The 16,340-nt window shown below is 46.2% G+C and overlaps 1 protein-coding gene and 1 long non-coding RNA gene across 5 annotated transcripts in view; one reads left to right on the top strand and one right to left on the bottom strand.

The window, feature by feature from the left end:
• The window catches only part of LOC125740833 (guanine nucleotide-binding protein G(olf) subunit alpha-like), a 29,969-nt gene that overhangs the window by 8,058 nt on the left and 5,571 nt on the right, over positions 1 to 16,340 (bottom strand). For all 4 annotated transcript variants that reach the window (XM_049012558.1, XM_049012549.1, XM_049012566.1 and 1 more), the window contains exons 3-5: positions 15,490 to 15,544; positions 15,232 to 15,351; positions 2,795 to 2,892 (exon numbers count right to left, since the gene is read on the bottom strand). In XM_049012558.1, the coding sequence (XP_048868515.1) occupies positions 2,795 to 2,892; positions 15,232 to 15,351; positions 15,490 to 15,544 (273 nt within the window). The remainder of the gene's footprint in view (positions 1 to 2,794; positions 2,893 to 15,231; positions 15,352 to 15,489; positions 15,545 to 16,340) is intronic.
• Positions 12,330 to 15,841, top strand: LOC125740871 (uncharacterized). Its single transcript, XR_007397795.1, has 2 exons — positions 12,330 to 12,482; positions 14,660 to 15,841. It is a non-coding gene; the product is annotated as an uncharacterized LOC125740871 (long non-coding RNA).

The following is a 16,340-nucleotide window of genomic DNA, read 5'->3' as shown; positions in this document are numbered from 1 at the left end:
CACTGTAACCAAACCTGCTTTTTTATTTCTACTATTTCACTTAATTATTATGTGATGATAATTTAATTCAGACACATTATTTCTTGTTTGATGGACAGTATATTAGTAAACTGCAGATACACAGAGCTAGAGAAGGATTGAACCCACAACCTTATGGGTATGAGGCCACTGTGTGCCCTCGGGGGCACCAAGGCAAGCGGTAAATGATGTTTATTTACTGTTTAGTCTGATGTGACATTTCACACACAGACCTACTGGCCAGAATGCTTGTTAACATGTAACATGTATGATAATGTGTCTACCAGCGTGTGCTGTTATGTCCTCCACATGACATGACCTTCCTGTGTTTAACACATTTTTGGCTATCGTTGCGCCTTCACACGTGACCCCCATCCCCCCTCCCCGGCTGCTCCTGCTCCCTGGCACCGCATCCAAAAATAGCCTAGCTTGCCCCACCCCCACGGCTCGTCTACACAGGTTCCAGGTTTAGGGTTTGAGGGCCCCGGCAGGGGGGTACATGACGGACGATGGGACTGGTCACTCTGCTGTTTTTGTCTTTGTCAGGAACGCTTCCTGACTGACATTCCGCTCCCTATTTACACAGTCAAACTCAAATGAGATTTACCAAGAGACAAGATTTTTATACATTGGTTTAACGTAATATGCTAATTATACCTAATAAAGTGAGTAATATGGTTTAATTTTACAAAATAGTTTAGCAGTCACATGACAAAAGACACTGCAAATTTCACAAGTGTTAAATAAAACATTGTTCTACTAGATATAAACCAGACGGATATCCTGTCAGCTTCTGGATTAAGTGGAAACGTCAAACTGCAGCTGAGAAAGAGTCACAGTGCAGCTGGGCTAAAGAGTCACAGTGCAGCTGGGCTGAAGGGTCACAGTGCAGCTGGGCTGAAGGGTCACAGTGCAGCTGGGCTGAAGGGTCACAGTGCAGCTGGGTTAAAGCGTCACAGTGCAGCTGGGCTGAAGGGTCACAGTGCAGCTGGGCTGAAGGGTCACAGTGCAGCTGGGTTAAAGCGTCACAGTGCAGCTGGGCTAAAGAGTCACAGTGCAGCTGGGCTGAAGGGTCACAGTGCAGCTGGATTAAAGGGTCACAGTGCAGCTGGATTAAAGGGTCACAGTGCAGCTGGATTAAAGCGTCACAGTGCAGCTGGGCTGAAGGGTCACAGTGCAGATGGGATTAAGAGTCACAGTGCAACTGGGCTAAAGAGTTTCACACAGTCCCATAACACAGGTACCCTAGCAGCAGAAAATGGCAGGGTGACACTGAATACTGCTTGAGCTAGATTGCTGCCAAACATGGACACTGCATGTTAACCTATTAAACAACATAACCTACACACAGTGACTAACCCTCTACGCATCCAGGAGATAGAGTCCCATCTCTGTGATTCACAAGGCGCAGCCTGGCACTCAACACTATGACTTTTACAGACTGAGTCTGTCACATGGGTACAGAACCTCGTTCTGGTAATAACACTGAACACATAAATGAAAACAACTGAAGCTCAGAGAGAAAAAGTTCAGTAGACAGTTTAATGTCTATAAGCAGACATGCTGCTTTCAGTTTGTGTGATTAGCGATGAGGAATTGCCACGGTAACCGGAATAAGTTCTTGCTTAAACTAACACTGAAAATCCCTGGAGCAGCAAGGGCTGGAGTGAGTACAACAGTGGAGCTCTGAACCCACACGCACACCACAGTGAGTCTAACAGGGAGGACATCACACTCATCTTTTTGAATAATCGCACTACTTATACCCTTTGTAAATCATGATTTTTTTTTTGTACTGTGCTAATTGCCCTAGAATTCATTTGAAATTTTGACACAAAGCTGTGCTGCAGATCAAAAATACAGCAAAAGATGTCTGATACATACAGTCTGTGCTGAGACCAACGTCCTGGTTTCAAAATGCTAAACACAGTGGGGGGGGGGGGGGGGGGGGGGGGGGGGGATGGCAATGTGGGCCTGCTTTCAAAGCTCTGAATCACCTTAAAATTAAATTCTTAATCCTATTTGCTTTTATTACCTCTATGTCACACACAGGGGAAGCTCCAACATGCCCTGTCACACAAACTCTTGAACACCTGAACTCATTCAGTTTGGTTTCATCTATCAGCCTGCATTTTAAGACAAAGGTCCATGTTTGTTGCCTATAAAATTTGTCAATTTCAGCATTTCTGTTTCTGCTTTACAGTAAATATCACGTCCTGTGCTTTTTATGATGTAAACCTTGAGAATTCTTCTCTAGTATCAGGGAAAGGATCAGAGGATGTGTACTAAAGCAGTACGGGGGCTCAGTGTCCGTGATGGGAGGTTCTCTGGTTTAAATCCCATGGCTGGCAGGGTGATTTCACCATTGGGCCCTTGCACAAGGCCAGTAACTGCAATTCCTCCAGAAAGTGGTTGACCCTGCTTTTTCAAGTGTACGTCATTTTGGATAACTGCATCTGCTAAGTAAATATATGTAAATGCAAAGCATCCCTTACATGCCGGCTCCCATACAAACACAGGACTAGGTTCTTTACCAGCTGGATGATCTCCTGTCCCAGAATGGTACACGGATCTCAAGGTCAAAGCAGACTGAGAGTATGATGCGTACAAGTCAGCGTCCCACTAACTACACATCAAAATATCACCCTTCCCCCAAAGAGCTTGGATTAAATAATGCAGTTAAAATGACTTCAAACATGATCATCTCATAGTGTCACCATCCCAGAGGTGCCCAGGTGCTGGTGCTGGCGAGCAGGAAGGTGGGTTAGGGACTCACTACTGCGCACAGTCGATGAGCTGGTATTCATTGCAGCGCTCAAAGCAGGCCTTCACCCCCTCGTCTTCCCACAGCTTCTTCGCATGGTCAAAGAACTCCTGCTCAAATGAAAACAAGAAGGGACTTTAGAGAGAAATTACACAGAGTATCTTGTATAACCATAATTCTGTGTACACAGCTTATACCATAACCTTTGTGTTTAACTTCTATGATGACTGATTTCTAATTTTTTCCTCAGTTACACTGTATTTCATCCAGTTGGTTAATATCTATTCTCACTGCTATTTCTATTGAAATTCACCATTTCATACACCTGTAAAAAGAATCAAACATCTGTTCAGGATATAAATAATATTGACATGACATGATTACCAAATACAGCAAACCTCTCAGTGGGCAAGAGTCATGCCTAAAGGATGACAGTCACTGCACGTCCTGTGTGCCCATGCTAACATCCAGCAGAGACTGGAGACACCACTGTCATTTCCTCAGGGATGACAGTTACTGCACTTCCTGTGTGCCCGCGCCAACATCCAGCAGAGACTAGAGACATCATTTTCAGCTCCTCAGGGAAGGCAGTCACTGCACTTCCTGTCTGCCCGCGCTAACATCCAGCAAAAATTAGAGACACCATTTTCAGCTCCTCAGGGATGACAGTCACTGCACTTCCTGTGTGCCCGCACCAACATCCAGCAGAGACTAGAGACACCATTCTCATTTCCTCAGGGATGGCAGTCACTGCACTTCCTGTGTGCCCGCGCTAACATCCAGCAGAGACTAGAGACACCATTCTCATTTCCTCAGGGATGGCAGTCACTGAACTTCCTGTGTGCCCGCACCAACATCCAGCAGAGACTGGAGACACCATTGTCATTTCCTCAGGGATGGCAGTCACTGCGCTTCCTGTGTGCCCGCACCAACATCCAGCAGAGACTGGAGACACCATTGTCATTTCCTCAGGGATGGCAGTCACTGCGCTTCCTGTGTGCCCACACCAACATCCAGCAGAGACTGGAGACACCATTTTCATTTCCTCAGGGATGGCAGTCACTGTACTTCTTATGTGCTCACATTAACATCCAGCAGATACTGGAGACGCTATTTTCGGCTCCTTAGGAATGGCAGAGTCAAAAACGGGAAAGACGCCACTTTCAGTTTTTCTCATGGGACATGCATCATGAGCTATTTTCACAGAACCTATTTTCACAGAACCTTAAAAGTGCTGCTTGACAGCCTCAATAAACACTTCTGAAAAAGGTCACCATGCAAATTTGTCAATACTGGACCAGGGTGTTTTTTGTAGCTCAATAGGAAAAGTGTACTGCTAATTTTAGGAGGTCAACAGTGCTAATACAGCTTTTAGCCACGATATTTACTGCACAAGCAGCTGGCCTGTTGCTAAAATAAATCTACACGACTAACGAAACATCATTTACCACATTGTTTAGGGACAGGGCACATGGTGAATATAACAGCTGCCTCTCAGAGGGTTTTGAGGTCTGCACGTTCTCCCCGTGTCGTGTGGGGGGTCTGCACCTTCTCCCCGTGTCGCGTGGGGAGTCTGCATCTTCTCCCCGTGTCGTATGGGGGGTCTGCACCTTCTCCCCGTGTCGCGTGGGGAGTTTGCACCTTCTCCCCGTGTCGTGTGGGGAGTCTGCACCTTCTCCCCGTGTCATGTGGGGAGTCTGCATCTTCTCCCCGTGTCGTGTGGGGAGTCTGCACCTTCTCCCCGTGTCATGTGGGGAGTCTGCATCTTCTCCCCGTGTCGTGTGGGGAGTCTGCACCTTCTCCCCGTGTTGTGTGGAGGGTCTGCACATTCACCTGCATGTTGTACAGGTTTCCTTGCCTAGTCCAAAGACATGCAGGTAGACTAACTGCCCAGCTACGTGCACGTATGTCCCCGACAAGGAACTGGCATTCCATCCAGAGGGTTCGCCCCATGACCCTGACCAGGAAGAGCAGGAAGACAGATTGATGGATGGATAAATGGATAATGTGTCCCATTTCCAATAGCAAAAGACACAGGCAGGCACAGCATTCCCAGCAAGCTGCAGAGAGCAGACATGGTCTACTGAGGGCTACAGCTAAGGACTAAGAGCACTCGTGAAAAATAAAAATTGAATGGCTACTGACTAGCGTCACATAACAAATGCAGCAAACCCTGAAAACAAAAATACAGCAAAGGGCTGTTTCAAACAGGCTGCCTACAGCTTATTAAGGAGCTGGAAGCCTGTGGAGAACACGGCAAGCGTGTGTCACACTCCAGGAGCGTGTCCGTCCACGTGGAGTGCACGGCTATGAGGCTGTTTTTGAACCCAAACAGGACTGAGTATGAGTTCATTCATTATACCATAAATAAACCTATTCAGCTGGTTGCCATGGAAATCCCCTCCATCCCACACATTACTTTGCCTTGAAGTTTCATGCTCCCAGACATCTGTGCACGTTTGGCTACATGGGATACTGCAGAGATCATTCTGGTTATCAGGGCATGCATCCCTTCATGTCCCATCTTCTCAGCAGATAGTGGAATCTCCCTACAAGCTTCAGCAGCTAACACTTTGGAATCAAGCATAAAAACACACTTCAGCCGCAGAGAAGGCTGAGAAACCTGTGCTGAACATGGCCATTAGGCTCCACCTTTTTTGCTTTATTTTGGACTGACATGCAAACAGACTACCAGTCCACCACATTTCAGAGATTTTTATATAAGAAAACTTTACTATTTAAGTAGCTGCTTCATAAAATGGTGAGCTAAGCGTGAGTAAGCAACGGTTAATAATATCACTGTGCCTAATGATGTGATGTTAAATCCTGCCTTTCATGGAAGCAAAAAAATGAACCAAAAATTCAGTAATGTATTCTCCATCCATCCATCATCTTCCGCTTAATCCGGGGTCGGGTCGCGGGGGCAGCAGTCTCAGCAGGGAAGCCCAGACTTCCCTCTCCCCGGCCACTTCATCCAGCTCCTCTGGGGGGATCCCGAGGCGTTCCCAGGCCAGCCGGGAGACATAGTCTCTCCAGTGTGTCCTGGGTCTTCCCCGGGGTCTCCTCCCAGTGGGACATGCCCGGAACGCCTCCCCAGGGAGGCGTCCCGGAGGCATCCTAATCAGATGCCCGAGCCACCTCATCTGGCTCCTCTCAATGCAGAGGAGCAGCGGCTCTACTCTGAGTCCCTCCCGAATGACTGAACTCCTCACCCTATCTCTAAGGGAGAGCCCAGCCACCCTGCGGAGGAAACTCATTTCGGCCACTTGCACCCGCGATCTCGTTCTTTCGGTCACTACCTATAGCTCATGACCATAGGTGAGGGTAGGAACGTAGATCAACTGGTAAATCGAGAGCTTTGCCTTTTGGCTCAGCTCTCTCTTCACCATGACAGACCGATGCAGCGCCCGCATGACTGCTGACGCCGCACCGATCCGCCTGTCGACCTCCCGCTCCATCGTTCCCCCACTCGTGAACAAGATCCCGAGATACTTAAACTCCTCCACTTGGTTGAGGACCCCATCCCCAACCCGGAGAGAGCATTCTACCCTTTTCCGGCTGAGAACCATGGTCTTGGATTTGGAGGTGCTGATTCTCATCCCAGCCGCTTCACACTCGGCTGCGAACTGCTCCAGTGAGAGCTGAAGGTCACGGTCCGATGAGGCCAACAGAACCACATCATCTGCAAAAAGCAGAGACCTAATCCTGAGGTCACCGAACCGGACACCCTCAACGCCCTGGCTGCGCCTAGAAATTCTGTCCATTAAAGCTATGAACAGAATCGGTGACAAAGGGCAGCCCTGACGGAGTCCAACCCTCACCGGAAACAAGTCCGACTTATTGCCGCCCATGTGGACCAGGCTCTGGCACCGATCATACAGGGACCGAACCGCCCTTAAAAGGAAGCCCGGTACCCCATACTCCCGGAGCACTCCCCACAGGACTCCCCGAGGGACACGGTCGAATGCCCTCTCCAAGTCCACAAAACACATGTAGACTGGTCAGGCAAACTCCCATGAACCCTCCAAAACCCTGCTGAGAGTATAGAGCTGGTCCACTGTTCCACGGCCAGGGCGAAAACCACACTGCTCCTCCTGAATCCGAAGTTCAACAATCCGGCGGACCCTCCTCTCCAGGACCCCCGAATAGACCTTACCAGGGAGGCTGAGGAGTGTGATCCCCCTATAGTTGGAGCACACCCTCCGGTCCCCTTTCTTAAAGAGGGGGACCACCACCCCGGTCTGCCAGTCCAGAGGCACTGCCCCCGATGTCCACGCGATGCCGCAGATGCGTGTCAGCCAGGACAGCCCCACAGCATCCAGAGCCTTGAGCTTTTTGACCACCTCAGTGACCTCCGCCCCAGAAACAGGCGAGTCCACCCCCAAGTCCCCACACTCTGCTTCCATACCGGAAGGCGTGTCGGTGGGATTGAGGAGGTCTTCGAAGTATTCCTTCCACCGACCCAAAACATCCCGAGTTGAGGTCAGCAGCGCACCATCCCCACCATAAATAGTGTTGATGCTACACCGCTTTCCCGCCTGGAGCCACCGGATGGGCCCGACCAGGCCCCATGGGTGTAGGCCTGGCCACCAGACGCTCGCCATCGAGCCCCACCCCCAGGCCTGGCTCCAGGGGGGGGGCCCCGGTGACCCGCGACCGGGCAAGGGAAAACGTGGTTCCAAGATTGTTCTCTTCATCGGGGTTTTCTAATGTATTCTTCCAACAAGAATGCAAATTTGCATCTGTTTTGATTGCATCTATTTTCATTTTCAAGAGCACTATAAGTTCTATGTTGCAGTTGTGCCAACAAAATATAAAGGGTGTTTGCTACATGCTATTGGATAAACCAGCAATCCATCTCTCTGCCACTTCTTATTAAAGCTTCAGCAGCTAACACTCGCCAAACTCCTTCCACACCCGAGTTTTTGCCTCAGCAACCGCCAAAGCCGCATCCCGCTTGGCCTACCGGTAGCTGTCAGCTGCGTCTGGAGTCCCACAGGCCAAAAAGGCCCGATAGGACTCCTTCTTCAGCTTGACGGCATCCCTTACCACCGCTGTCCACCAGCGGGTTCGGGGATTGCCGCCACGACAGGCACCGACCACCTTACGGCCGCAGCTCCAGTCAGCTGCCTCCACAATGGAGGCACGGAACATGGAGCATTCTGACTCAATGTCCCCCGCCTCCCCCAGGATATGGGAGAAGTTCTGCCGGAGGTAGGAGTTGAAACTCTCCCTGACAGGGGATTCCGCCAGACATTCCCAGAAGACTCTCACTATACGCTTGGGCCTGCCAGGCCTGGCCGGCTTCCTCCCCCACCAGCGGAGCCAACCCACCACCAGCTAGTGATCGGTTGACAGCTCCGCCCCTCTCTTCACCCGAGTGTCCAAGACATGCGGCCGCAAATCCGACGACATGACTACAAAGTCAATCATCGAACTGCGGCCTAGGGTGTCCTGGTGCCAAGTGCACATATGGACACCCTTATGCTTGAACATGGTGTTCATTATGGACAATCCGTGACGAGCACAGAAGTCCAATAACAAAACACCGCTCAGGTTCAGATCGGGGGGGCTGTTCCTCCTAATCACGCCCCTCCAGGTCTCACTATCATTGCCCACGTGAGCATTGAAGTCCCCCACCAGAACAAGAGAGTCCCCAGGAGGAGCGCTCTCCAACACCCCTTCCAAGGACTTCAAAAAGGGTGGGTATTCTGAACTGCCGTTTAGCGCATAAGCGCAAACAACAGTCAGAACCCGTCCCCCCACCCGAAGGCGGAGGGAGGCTACCCTCTCGTCCACTGCGGTAAACCCCAATGTACAGGCACCCAGCCTGGGGGCAATAAGTATGCCCACGCCCGCTCGGCGCCTCTCCCCGCGGGCAACTCCAGAGTGGAAAAGGGTCCAACCCCCCTCAAGGAGACTGGTTCCAGAGCCCAAGCCGTGCGTCGAGGTGAGTCCGACTATATCTAGCCGGAACTTCACAACCTCGCGCACCAGCTCAGGCTCTTTCCCCATCAGAGAGGTGACATTCCATGTCCCTAGAGCTAGCTTCTGCAGCCGAGGATCGGACCGCCAAGGTCCCCGCCTTTGGCCGCCGCCCAGATCACCTCGCACCCGACCCCTATGGCCCCTCCCATGGGAGGTGAGCCCATTGGAGGGGGGACCCACGTGCCTTGTTCGGGCTGTGCCCGACCAGGCCCCATGGGTGTAGGCCTGGCCACCAGACGTTCGCCATCGAGCCCCACCCCCAGGCCTGGCTCCAGGGGGGGGGCCCCGGTGACCCGCGACCGGGCAAGAGAAAACGTGGTTCCAAGATTGTTCTCTTCATCGGGGTTTTCTAATGTATTCTTCCAACAAGAATGCAAATTTGCATCTGTTTTGATTGCATCTATTTTCATTTTCAAGAGCACTATAAGTTCTATGTTGCAGTTGTGCCAACAAAATATAAAGGGTGTTTGCTACATGCTATTGGATAAACCAGCAATCCATCTCTCTGCCACTTCTTATTAAAGTCCAGACCCTTCCTGCCTCACACACACACACACACACACACACACACACACACACACACACACACACACACACACACACACACACACACACACACACACACACACACACAGGTTTGTAATATATATCTTTGTGGGGACTCCCAATCCATTTCTATGGGGAACCCTAATCTTAACATGACAGCCTTAACCCCACTAAAACACAACATTTTTGGCATTTTTATTTTTTTGATTGCATTCACAAATCTTTGTAGGGACCTGAAAAATCCTCCCCACAACGTCAAAATGACAGGTTTTTTATTACATTGTGGGGAACATTTGGTCCCCACAATGTAATATAAACATAATCCACACATATACACAAAGGCAAGAGACAAGCTGGAGATGCACAATCTCATTACATGTTAAAGGCACCTCAGTTCCTCAGGGATGATGGAGGTGATCACAAAACAGCACAGAGGGTGGGGTTGTACGATACCTCTCCATTGTCCCCAAGTTCTCACAAAGGGTCTAAAAGAATACTCATTCACATTTTAACACTTCTCTGAACATATATATTTTACGGTGCATTTTCTTTAAGTTTGGGAAAATCTCACAGGAGGTGAACCAGGTCAAAGCAGTTGCAGAAGAGACCAAGAGGCAGCTACCACCTTACTAAAGTTTAATATACTTCACATACAAGCTTCCATCTGAATCTTTTCCAGTCTGCATGTGGATCGCTGGGGTCCTACCTTTCCACGAGTCTGCAATGTTATCTGACAGTTAAAACGGATCTTCCTATTGTCTTCTGTGGTACATTCCTCCCTTAATAATGCACCATTATTTGGCAAATTGCTGGTAGATGATGGGCCTTTAGAAGTGAATATGATGTTCACACACATGACTGAAAGCGGTCAGAGCAGAACAAGATTCATACTTACTATCAGAGGTGGAAATTTCAGGTCCAGAAAGTAAAAATCCAGACCATAATTTTGTTTCAACCAACCAGCTGTGTACTCTGTGACAGGGCCTCTTCATGCTCATTTGGTTGGTTGAAACAAAATCCTGGTCTGGATTTTTACTTTCTGGACCTGAAATTTCCACTTCTGTTTACTATTACCCAGAATTCAATAGACTAGCAGTGACTTAATACTCGTCATTATGGATTCAGCAAATAAATTTGATTTCACAGATATGACGTTATGACTCCTATGACCCAGAATAAGATAAGTGGTTTCAGAAAATGGATGGATGAATGTTTTGATTTATCACTGATATCGCTTTGTCAGTCATTTGGGTATATTGTACTGCAACCGTTATTCACTTATCCTGAATAGCAGCACAGTGCACACTGGGATAAGCTCCAAGCTCCTCATGACCCTGACTAAGATGTGAAACGTTAATGAGTCACTCAGTGAAGGTAACCCAGATGATGTAAAACATTGCTGAATTCATGTTGAATTCACGTTGACAGAGACGTAATCATGCGGACACTTCCCCATGATTTCTGCTCTGGTGATACTTCCCAATGGTCTGGAAGCACAGAGAAAAGCATGTGTGCCTTTCCACAGCTCACCAGCCCCAATGGAGCTGCCTGGCGCCATTTCTGTTTGTCAGCACTTCAGGATCTGCTAGTGTCAGCTGGACGCCATGTGAAATCCCCAGGTCCAGCCAAACTGCCTTACCCTCAATGCTGCAATCCTACTGGCCGTGTGCTATGGCTAAGCCCTGATTGGAGAAGCACTGTGATCCTCTGCCCCGACAGCCAATAGCTCACAGTTTCCTGACTTAAAGCATTATGCTGTGGGCAACTAAGGCAATAAATCCCAGGATGTTTGCATCCCTCCTCCCCTTGTTCAGTCATTGGAACAAAGTCAATGTTATTACACCACTAAGAGCCCTGAGAAAATGATCCTGATTCAAACTGTGATCTGAGCCATAGAAATAGGCGAACCATTTCGATGATTCTACTTACTGGATGTAGCCACTGTACAGCATGCCATATTAGCCACCATGTAACTATAAATTAACCATCAATGTATTAGCTAGCACAACGTACAACAAACTGCCACCATACAGCAAAACATATTAGCCAATGTCTAGCATAATGCACTGCATAATGCCACTGTGTAGTTTTTTAGCCAACTTATTAGCAGTCGTGTAACATAATGCACTAGCCACTGTGTAGCATAAAACACTGAAACCTGGCACCATGCATGTAGCACAACATACTAGCAACTGTACAGCACAATGTATTAGCTACCATATGCAGCATACCACACAGGAAACTGCCATCATTTAGCATAATGTATTAGCCACCGTGTAGCATAGTGCACAGCAAACTGCCATTACTTACAGTGGTTGTCAGTCGTGTTCCTGGTATACATAATGTACAAGTCACCTTGTAGTAGTGCTGGGCGGTATACCGGTTCATACCGAAAACCGCTTTTTTATTGTTATGAAATGAATTTTTATTTTACTGCGATACCGGTTTAAATAGCCTACACAACGTTCGGAAAGTGGCGCAGCTGGAAACTTTTTAAGGGGGGACCTTTTTCACTGCAGACAGCTAAGAATGTACCGCGAAAGATCAGAAACGGAAGATACAGCTGACGCTGGACTTTAAAATAATGAGACACTGGGGTTGTCAAAAATCGATTCTCAGATATTAATCGATATGAAAATTAATATCTTATTAGACACGCATTTTCACCATTATTGATACCAATAGTGCGGTTTTCGCCTCATTCGCCATACTTCACGCGGCACCACTAAAGCACAGGCACGCGCGCACGCACACACTCGCACAGCTCCTCCCCTCCATAGCCGCTGAACGTGTTCGCGCTGCTTAACAATAACACACACACCGAGTTGGTCGAACATAGTATGTGCTGCAGTTGAAGGCACTTCGCAAGCTGCTTTAGTAAAAAAAAAAAACACACACACACAAAAGTGCCGTTTGAAAGTATTTAGCAGACGAGCATGGAAAGGCTAAGGATGTCGATAAGCTTCTATACCAGTGGCTCTCAAACTCGGTCTTCAGGACCCACTATCTTTATTGTTTTCCTGCTATCCCTGCCCCACATACAAGTCCCAGTTGTCTTTCAGCTTCTGATTGACTGAACACACCTGATCCAGGTAATCAGTAGTGGAGGACCGAGTTTGAGAACCACTGCTTTAGGCAGGCAGTGCTACAAAGTTCTGGCGACGAGGTAAGTAGCACGCCAAACTTGATGAAGCATCTTAAAGACCGACATCTTGGTCTTGATGACAAATTTCGCGAACTCAGTAAAGCTCGGGTTCTAGCAACACTGAACTATTAAACACTAGTAAAAAATGTTAACTTGGCCGGCACACACCTTAACATTAGCAGTTTATAAGTTAGCCAACAAAAACGTTAGCCGCCTGTTATTAAGGTTGCGGATAGGCGCGATGACTAAAATGTGGTAAACGCCCAGTCATGCTTTAAAAAAATACCGTCGTACTACCGTGTAGTATAATTCACAGCAAATTGCCACCATGTAGCATAACATATTAGCCACCGTGTACCATAGTGCACAGCAGACTATCACCATTTAGCTTAATGTGTGGCACTGTGTATTAGCCACTATGTAGCATAACACACAACAAGCTGCCATTATTTAGCATAACATATTAGCTACCATCTAATATAATGCACAGCAAACTCCCGCAGTGTAGCATAACGTATTAGCCACTAGTGCTGGGCAGTATGCTGGTTCATGTAGTATGCTGTTTTTAATTTCTTGCGCGGTATGAATTTGTCATATACCACCATAATGCAGCATAGCTGAAACAATAGCTGTAATGCTTCAACAGACAGCAAATTACATATTATTGTTTGCTGCTAGAAGTGCTATGGATCACTGTGCAAAGTTCATTGAGAGGGGACTCCTGTTACTAACAGTTATAACTTTATAACGCCACAGTTCTCCATATATAAAACTGCTCAGCATAAAATTTATAGTTACTGCTTCAGTCCGTGCCTGAAAACTTGTATTAAAAGTAATATAAATATGTCTTCAATTAAATGCATATTAGTAAAACTAAATTCCGAATAATGTCAATTTATCACGGTAAAAATTATTAAAATCAAGCCAGTTAAGCAAACGTGTTGTTGCCAAGCTAGATATCTGGTAATAATCATTAAAACATGTTTATCTAGCTAAAGATTCATCATTAATCTAATAAAACATGTCAGTTAAACAATTCTTATCAAGCTAAGTACACGGTTATAATGACTAAAACATGTATAGAGCTGAATATTCAATAATAATCTAATAAAATGTCGGCTAAACGTCAAGTTAATGTAGACAATTTTTTGTAATTAATAAAAACACCTTTTTAAAAATTTTCGTAAACGTATTGTATTGATGTAAACACTGCTGCGGTATGGGTAAACTTGGGGGGAAAAAATAAAATACGGTGATATACCTTGAATCCGCGAGAATCTTAAAAAATACTGCGATCATTTTTGGTTTTACTGCCCAGCACGATTGGCCACTGTCTAGCAAAATGCATAGCAAACTGCCACCAAGTAGCATAACATATTCACCACTGTGTAACTTAACGGATACCAAACTGGTTCATAATATCTGCTAGCATTCACACTATTAGCAGCCTAGCTGCACACAGTATATTAAACAGGTAATGTTTATAGTATACCACTTACACTCAGACTAACTTAAAAATTGTATTATGCACAATAATTAGACATAAATATTTCTCTTTAATTTATACCCTTCATATTCTGTACATGACCAATAATAAAGGCTGTAGAAAATTCCCTTTGTGATAATCATCACCACCATTAGCTTTACACGTAAACCAAATCACAGGTTCTTCAAAATCATCCTCATCATTTACAATGAATGTGATCAGTTCCATATGTTATTTTATATACCGTATATAATAATATTCCCATATTAACCAGTATATCTATCCATCCTGTCCCCACTTATCCTGCATAGGATCGTGAGGCCCAGTTTACTGAGAAAGCATTAATACACAGAAATGACCCCGTCATTATCACGTACATACATTGGGGATCCGTCACACTCTGGATGACATTCTTCTGACCAGACCTGCTCACAACCATGGAAGGCTTGCCACCCTAAGGAGCTTTCTTAGAAGCAATTTCCAGACCCAACCCTGCAAGTCTATATAAAACAAGCCACTGGTAGAATTACTCGTTTCCATGACAATATGATAACTGCATCTCAGACATCAAAGTTAAACACAAATTTGTTTGTTCTGATGTCTGTTGAATACGTCAAATTCAAATGAAACTATATAAAATGCACATAGTGTGGGTAATGACCAAAAGAACAAAGTCATGAATAGAAGTGGCTGAAATGAGGTTCCTCCACAGGGCTGCTGGACTGGGCGAGGAGTTCAGAGATTCAGAGGGACCTCAAGACAGAGTCACAGCAGAGGTGGTCTGATGCCACCTACACAGCTCCCATGGGAGATGTTTTGGGCATGTTCCACTGAGGCAGACCCAGGACATGATGGAGGAATTATATCTCCCAGTTGACTTGGAAACATCTGAGGATCCTTCAGAAAAGGCTACAGTCTGTGACCATGGAGCAAGAGGTCTGCTCTGAGCTGCTCGGCTTGCTGCCACCCTCAACCACCCAAGCGGTGGGAAGACAAGACAAGATCACTCTGGTGAGCAAAGCAGAGTCTACATCAGAGACAAGCTCCTGTGGTTGTAAAAGAAAGAAAACCCTCGTCCACAGCTTCGCAGAACATTAATATATTAACACTACCTTTCACATCAAAACACAACATCCTACACTGATTTGGCTTTGGTATTACATTACGGCTCTATGGTCATGGGTTGGTCCTCAGTGCCTCATAATGATTAATGTGCCCATATGTTAAATGCATTGAAGGATCCGTACATGTCAAAGGTAGAATGAAAACTGCCTGGTCTCTCACCTGGGTGTAGTCGAAGTCAGAATGGCGAGCTATACTTCTGATGTAGTCAACTCTGAACTGGTTTCCTTGGTTGGCTAGTAGAACTGGGGGTATTAAAGTGCTCATCGCTGATACTATAGTCTGGAAAAAAAGATGAAAATTGTTAAGCGATGTATCAACACCGAGTCAGAATCTATTCTCCTGTGATTTGTAATTCAGCAAATATGTAAGCATAGGAAACTGGGAACGCTTCCACAGGAAATTTCCAAAGGAACCCACCACTATGGCATCCTTCACATTCCTCCGAATGTCCTGGATTTTCTGTTTCTTTTCCCTACATGAAAAAGTAATCGGATTATTTGTAAAAACAAATGACAAGAGAATCTCAAAAAGCTGCAAAAAAATGCAGATATCTTAAACCGGGGAACTCTTAAACAGGTTGAAGCCCATTTTACCACCATGCAAAGCCAATAAAACTCTGGCTCTGAAGTCGAGATCTGAAAGATGTGGGTCTGAAATAGCAGCTCAGCTTCAGCTCTCAGCACTGCAGGGCTTACCCTGTGCCTGAGATTAGGGAACTTGCCCGGCACCAGAATCATTGGGGAAGAACAAAAAAAAAAAGCAGAAAAAGGATGTAAATTAAAACCGTACAGCATCTTGTATGAAAGACTTGTCTTTTCAATTATGATCACGATATTAAAATGTTAAAACAAAGGCAAAGTACATGATATTTAACAATGAGGGAAGTTGAAACGAAGGATGTAAATAGTACAACAAGCAGCTACCTGCAAAGACGATGCATTAGATGCTTTCTAAGTATCTCAGTCTGTTTTTTACATATATTTGTGTGATTTTAAGACCTGGTTTGCACTACATGTGTGCTGTTTTTACATCTCGTCTGTTTGGCACTATACAGTATGTATGTTTGTCTGTGAACTATATGAATCAGAATTTCTCCCTGGGATTAATAAAATTAATCTTAATTTTAGGATTTTATTAATTAACTGACAGGCAAACAAGGGAACTGGATGCTCAGTAAGAGTCCAGAGTAAAATATAAAACATAAAATTATTTTCTATGTGGGACAAAATATTGACATATTCTGGCAAAATAAAAGAAAAAATGTGCTA

This window comes from Brienomyrus brachyistius, chromosome 1 (assembly GCF_023856365.1).
Source record: "Brienomyrus brachyistius isolate T26 chromosome 1, BBRACH_0.4, whole genome shotgun sequence".
In the NCBI taxonomy this organism is placed as follows: domain Eukaryota; kingdom Metazoa; phylum Chordata; class Actinopteri; order Osteoglossiformes; family Mormyridae; genus Brienomyrus; species Brienomyrus brachyistius.
This window is presented reverse-complemented; position numbering and strand designations above follow the sequence as displayed.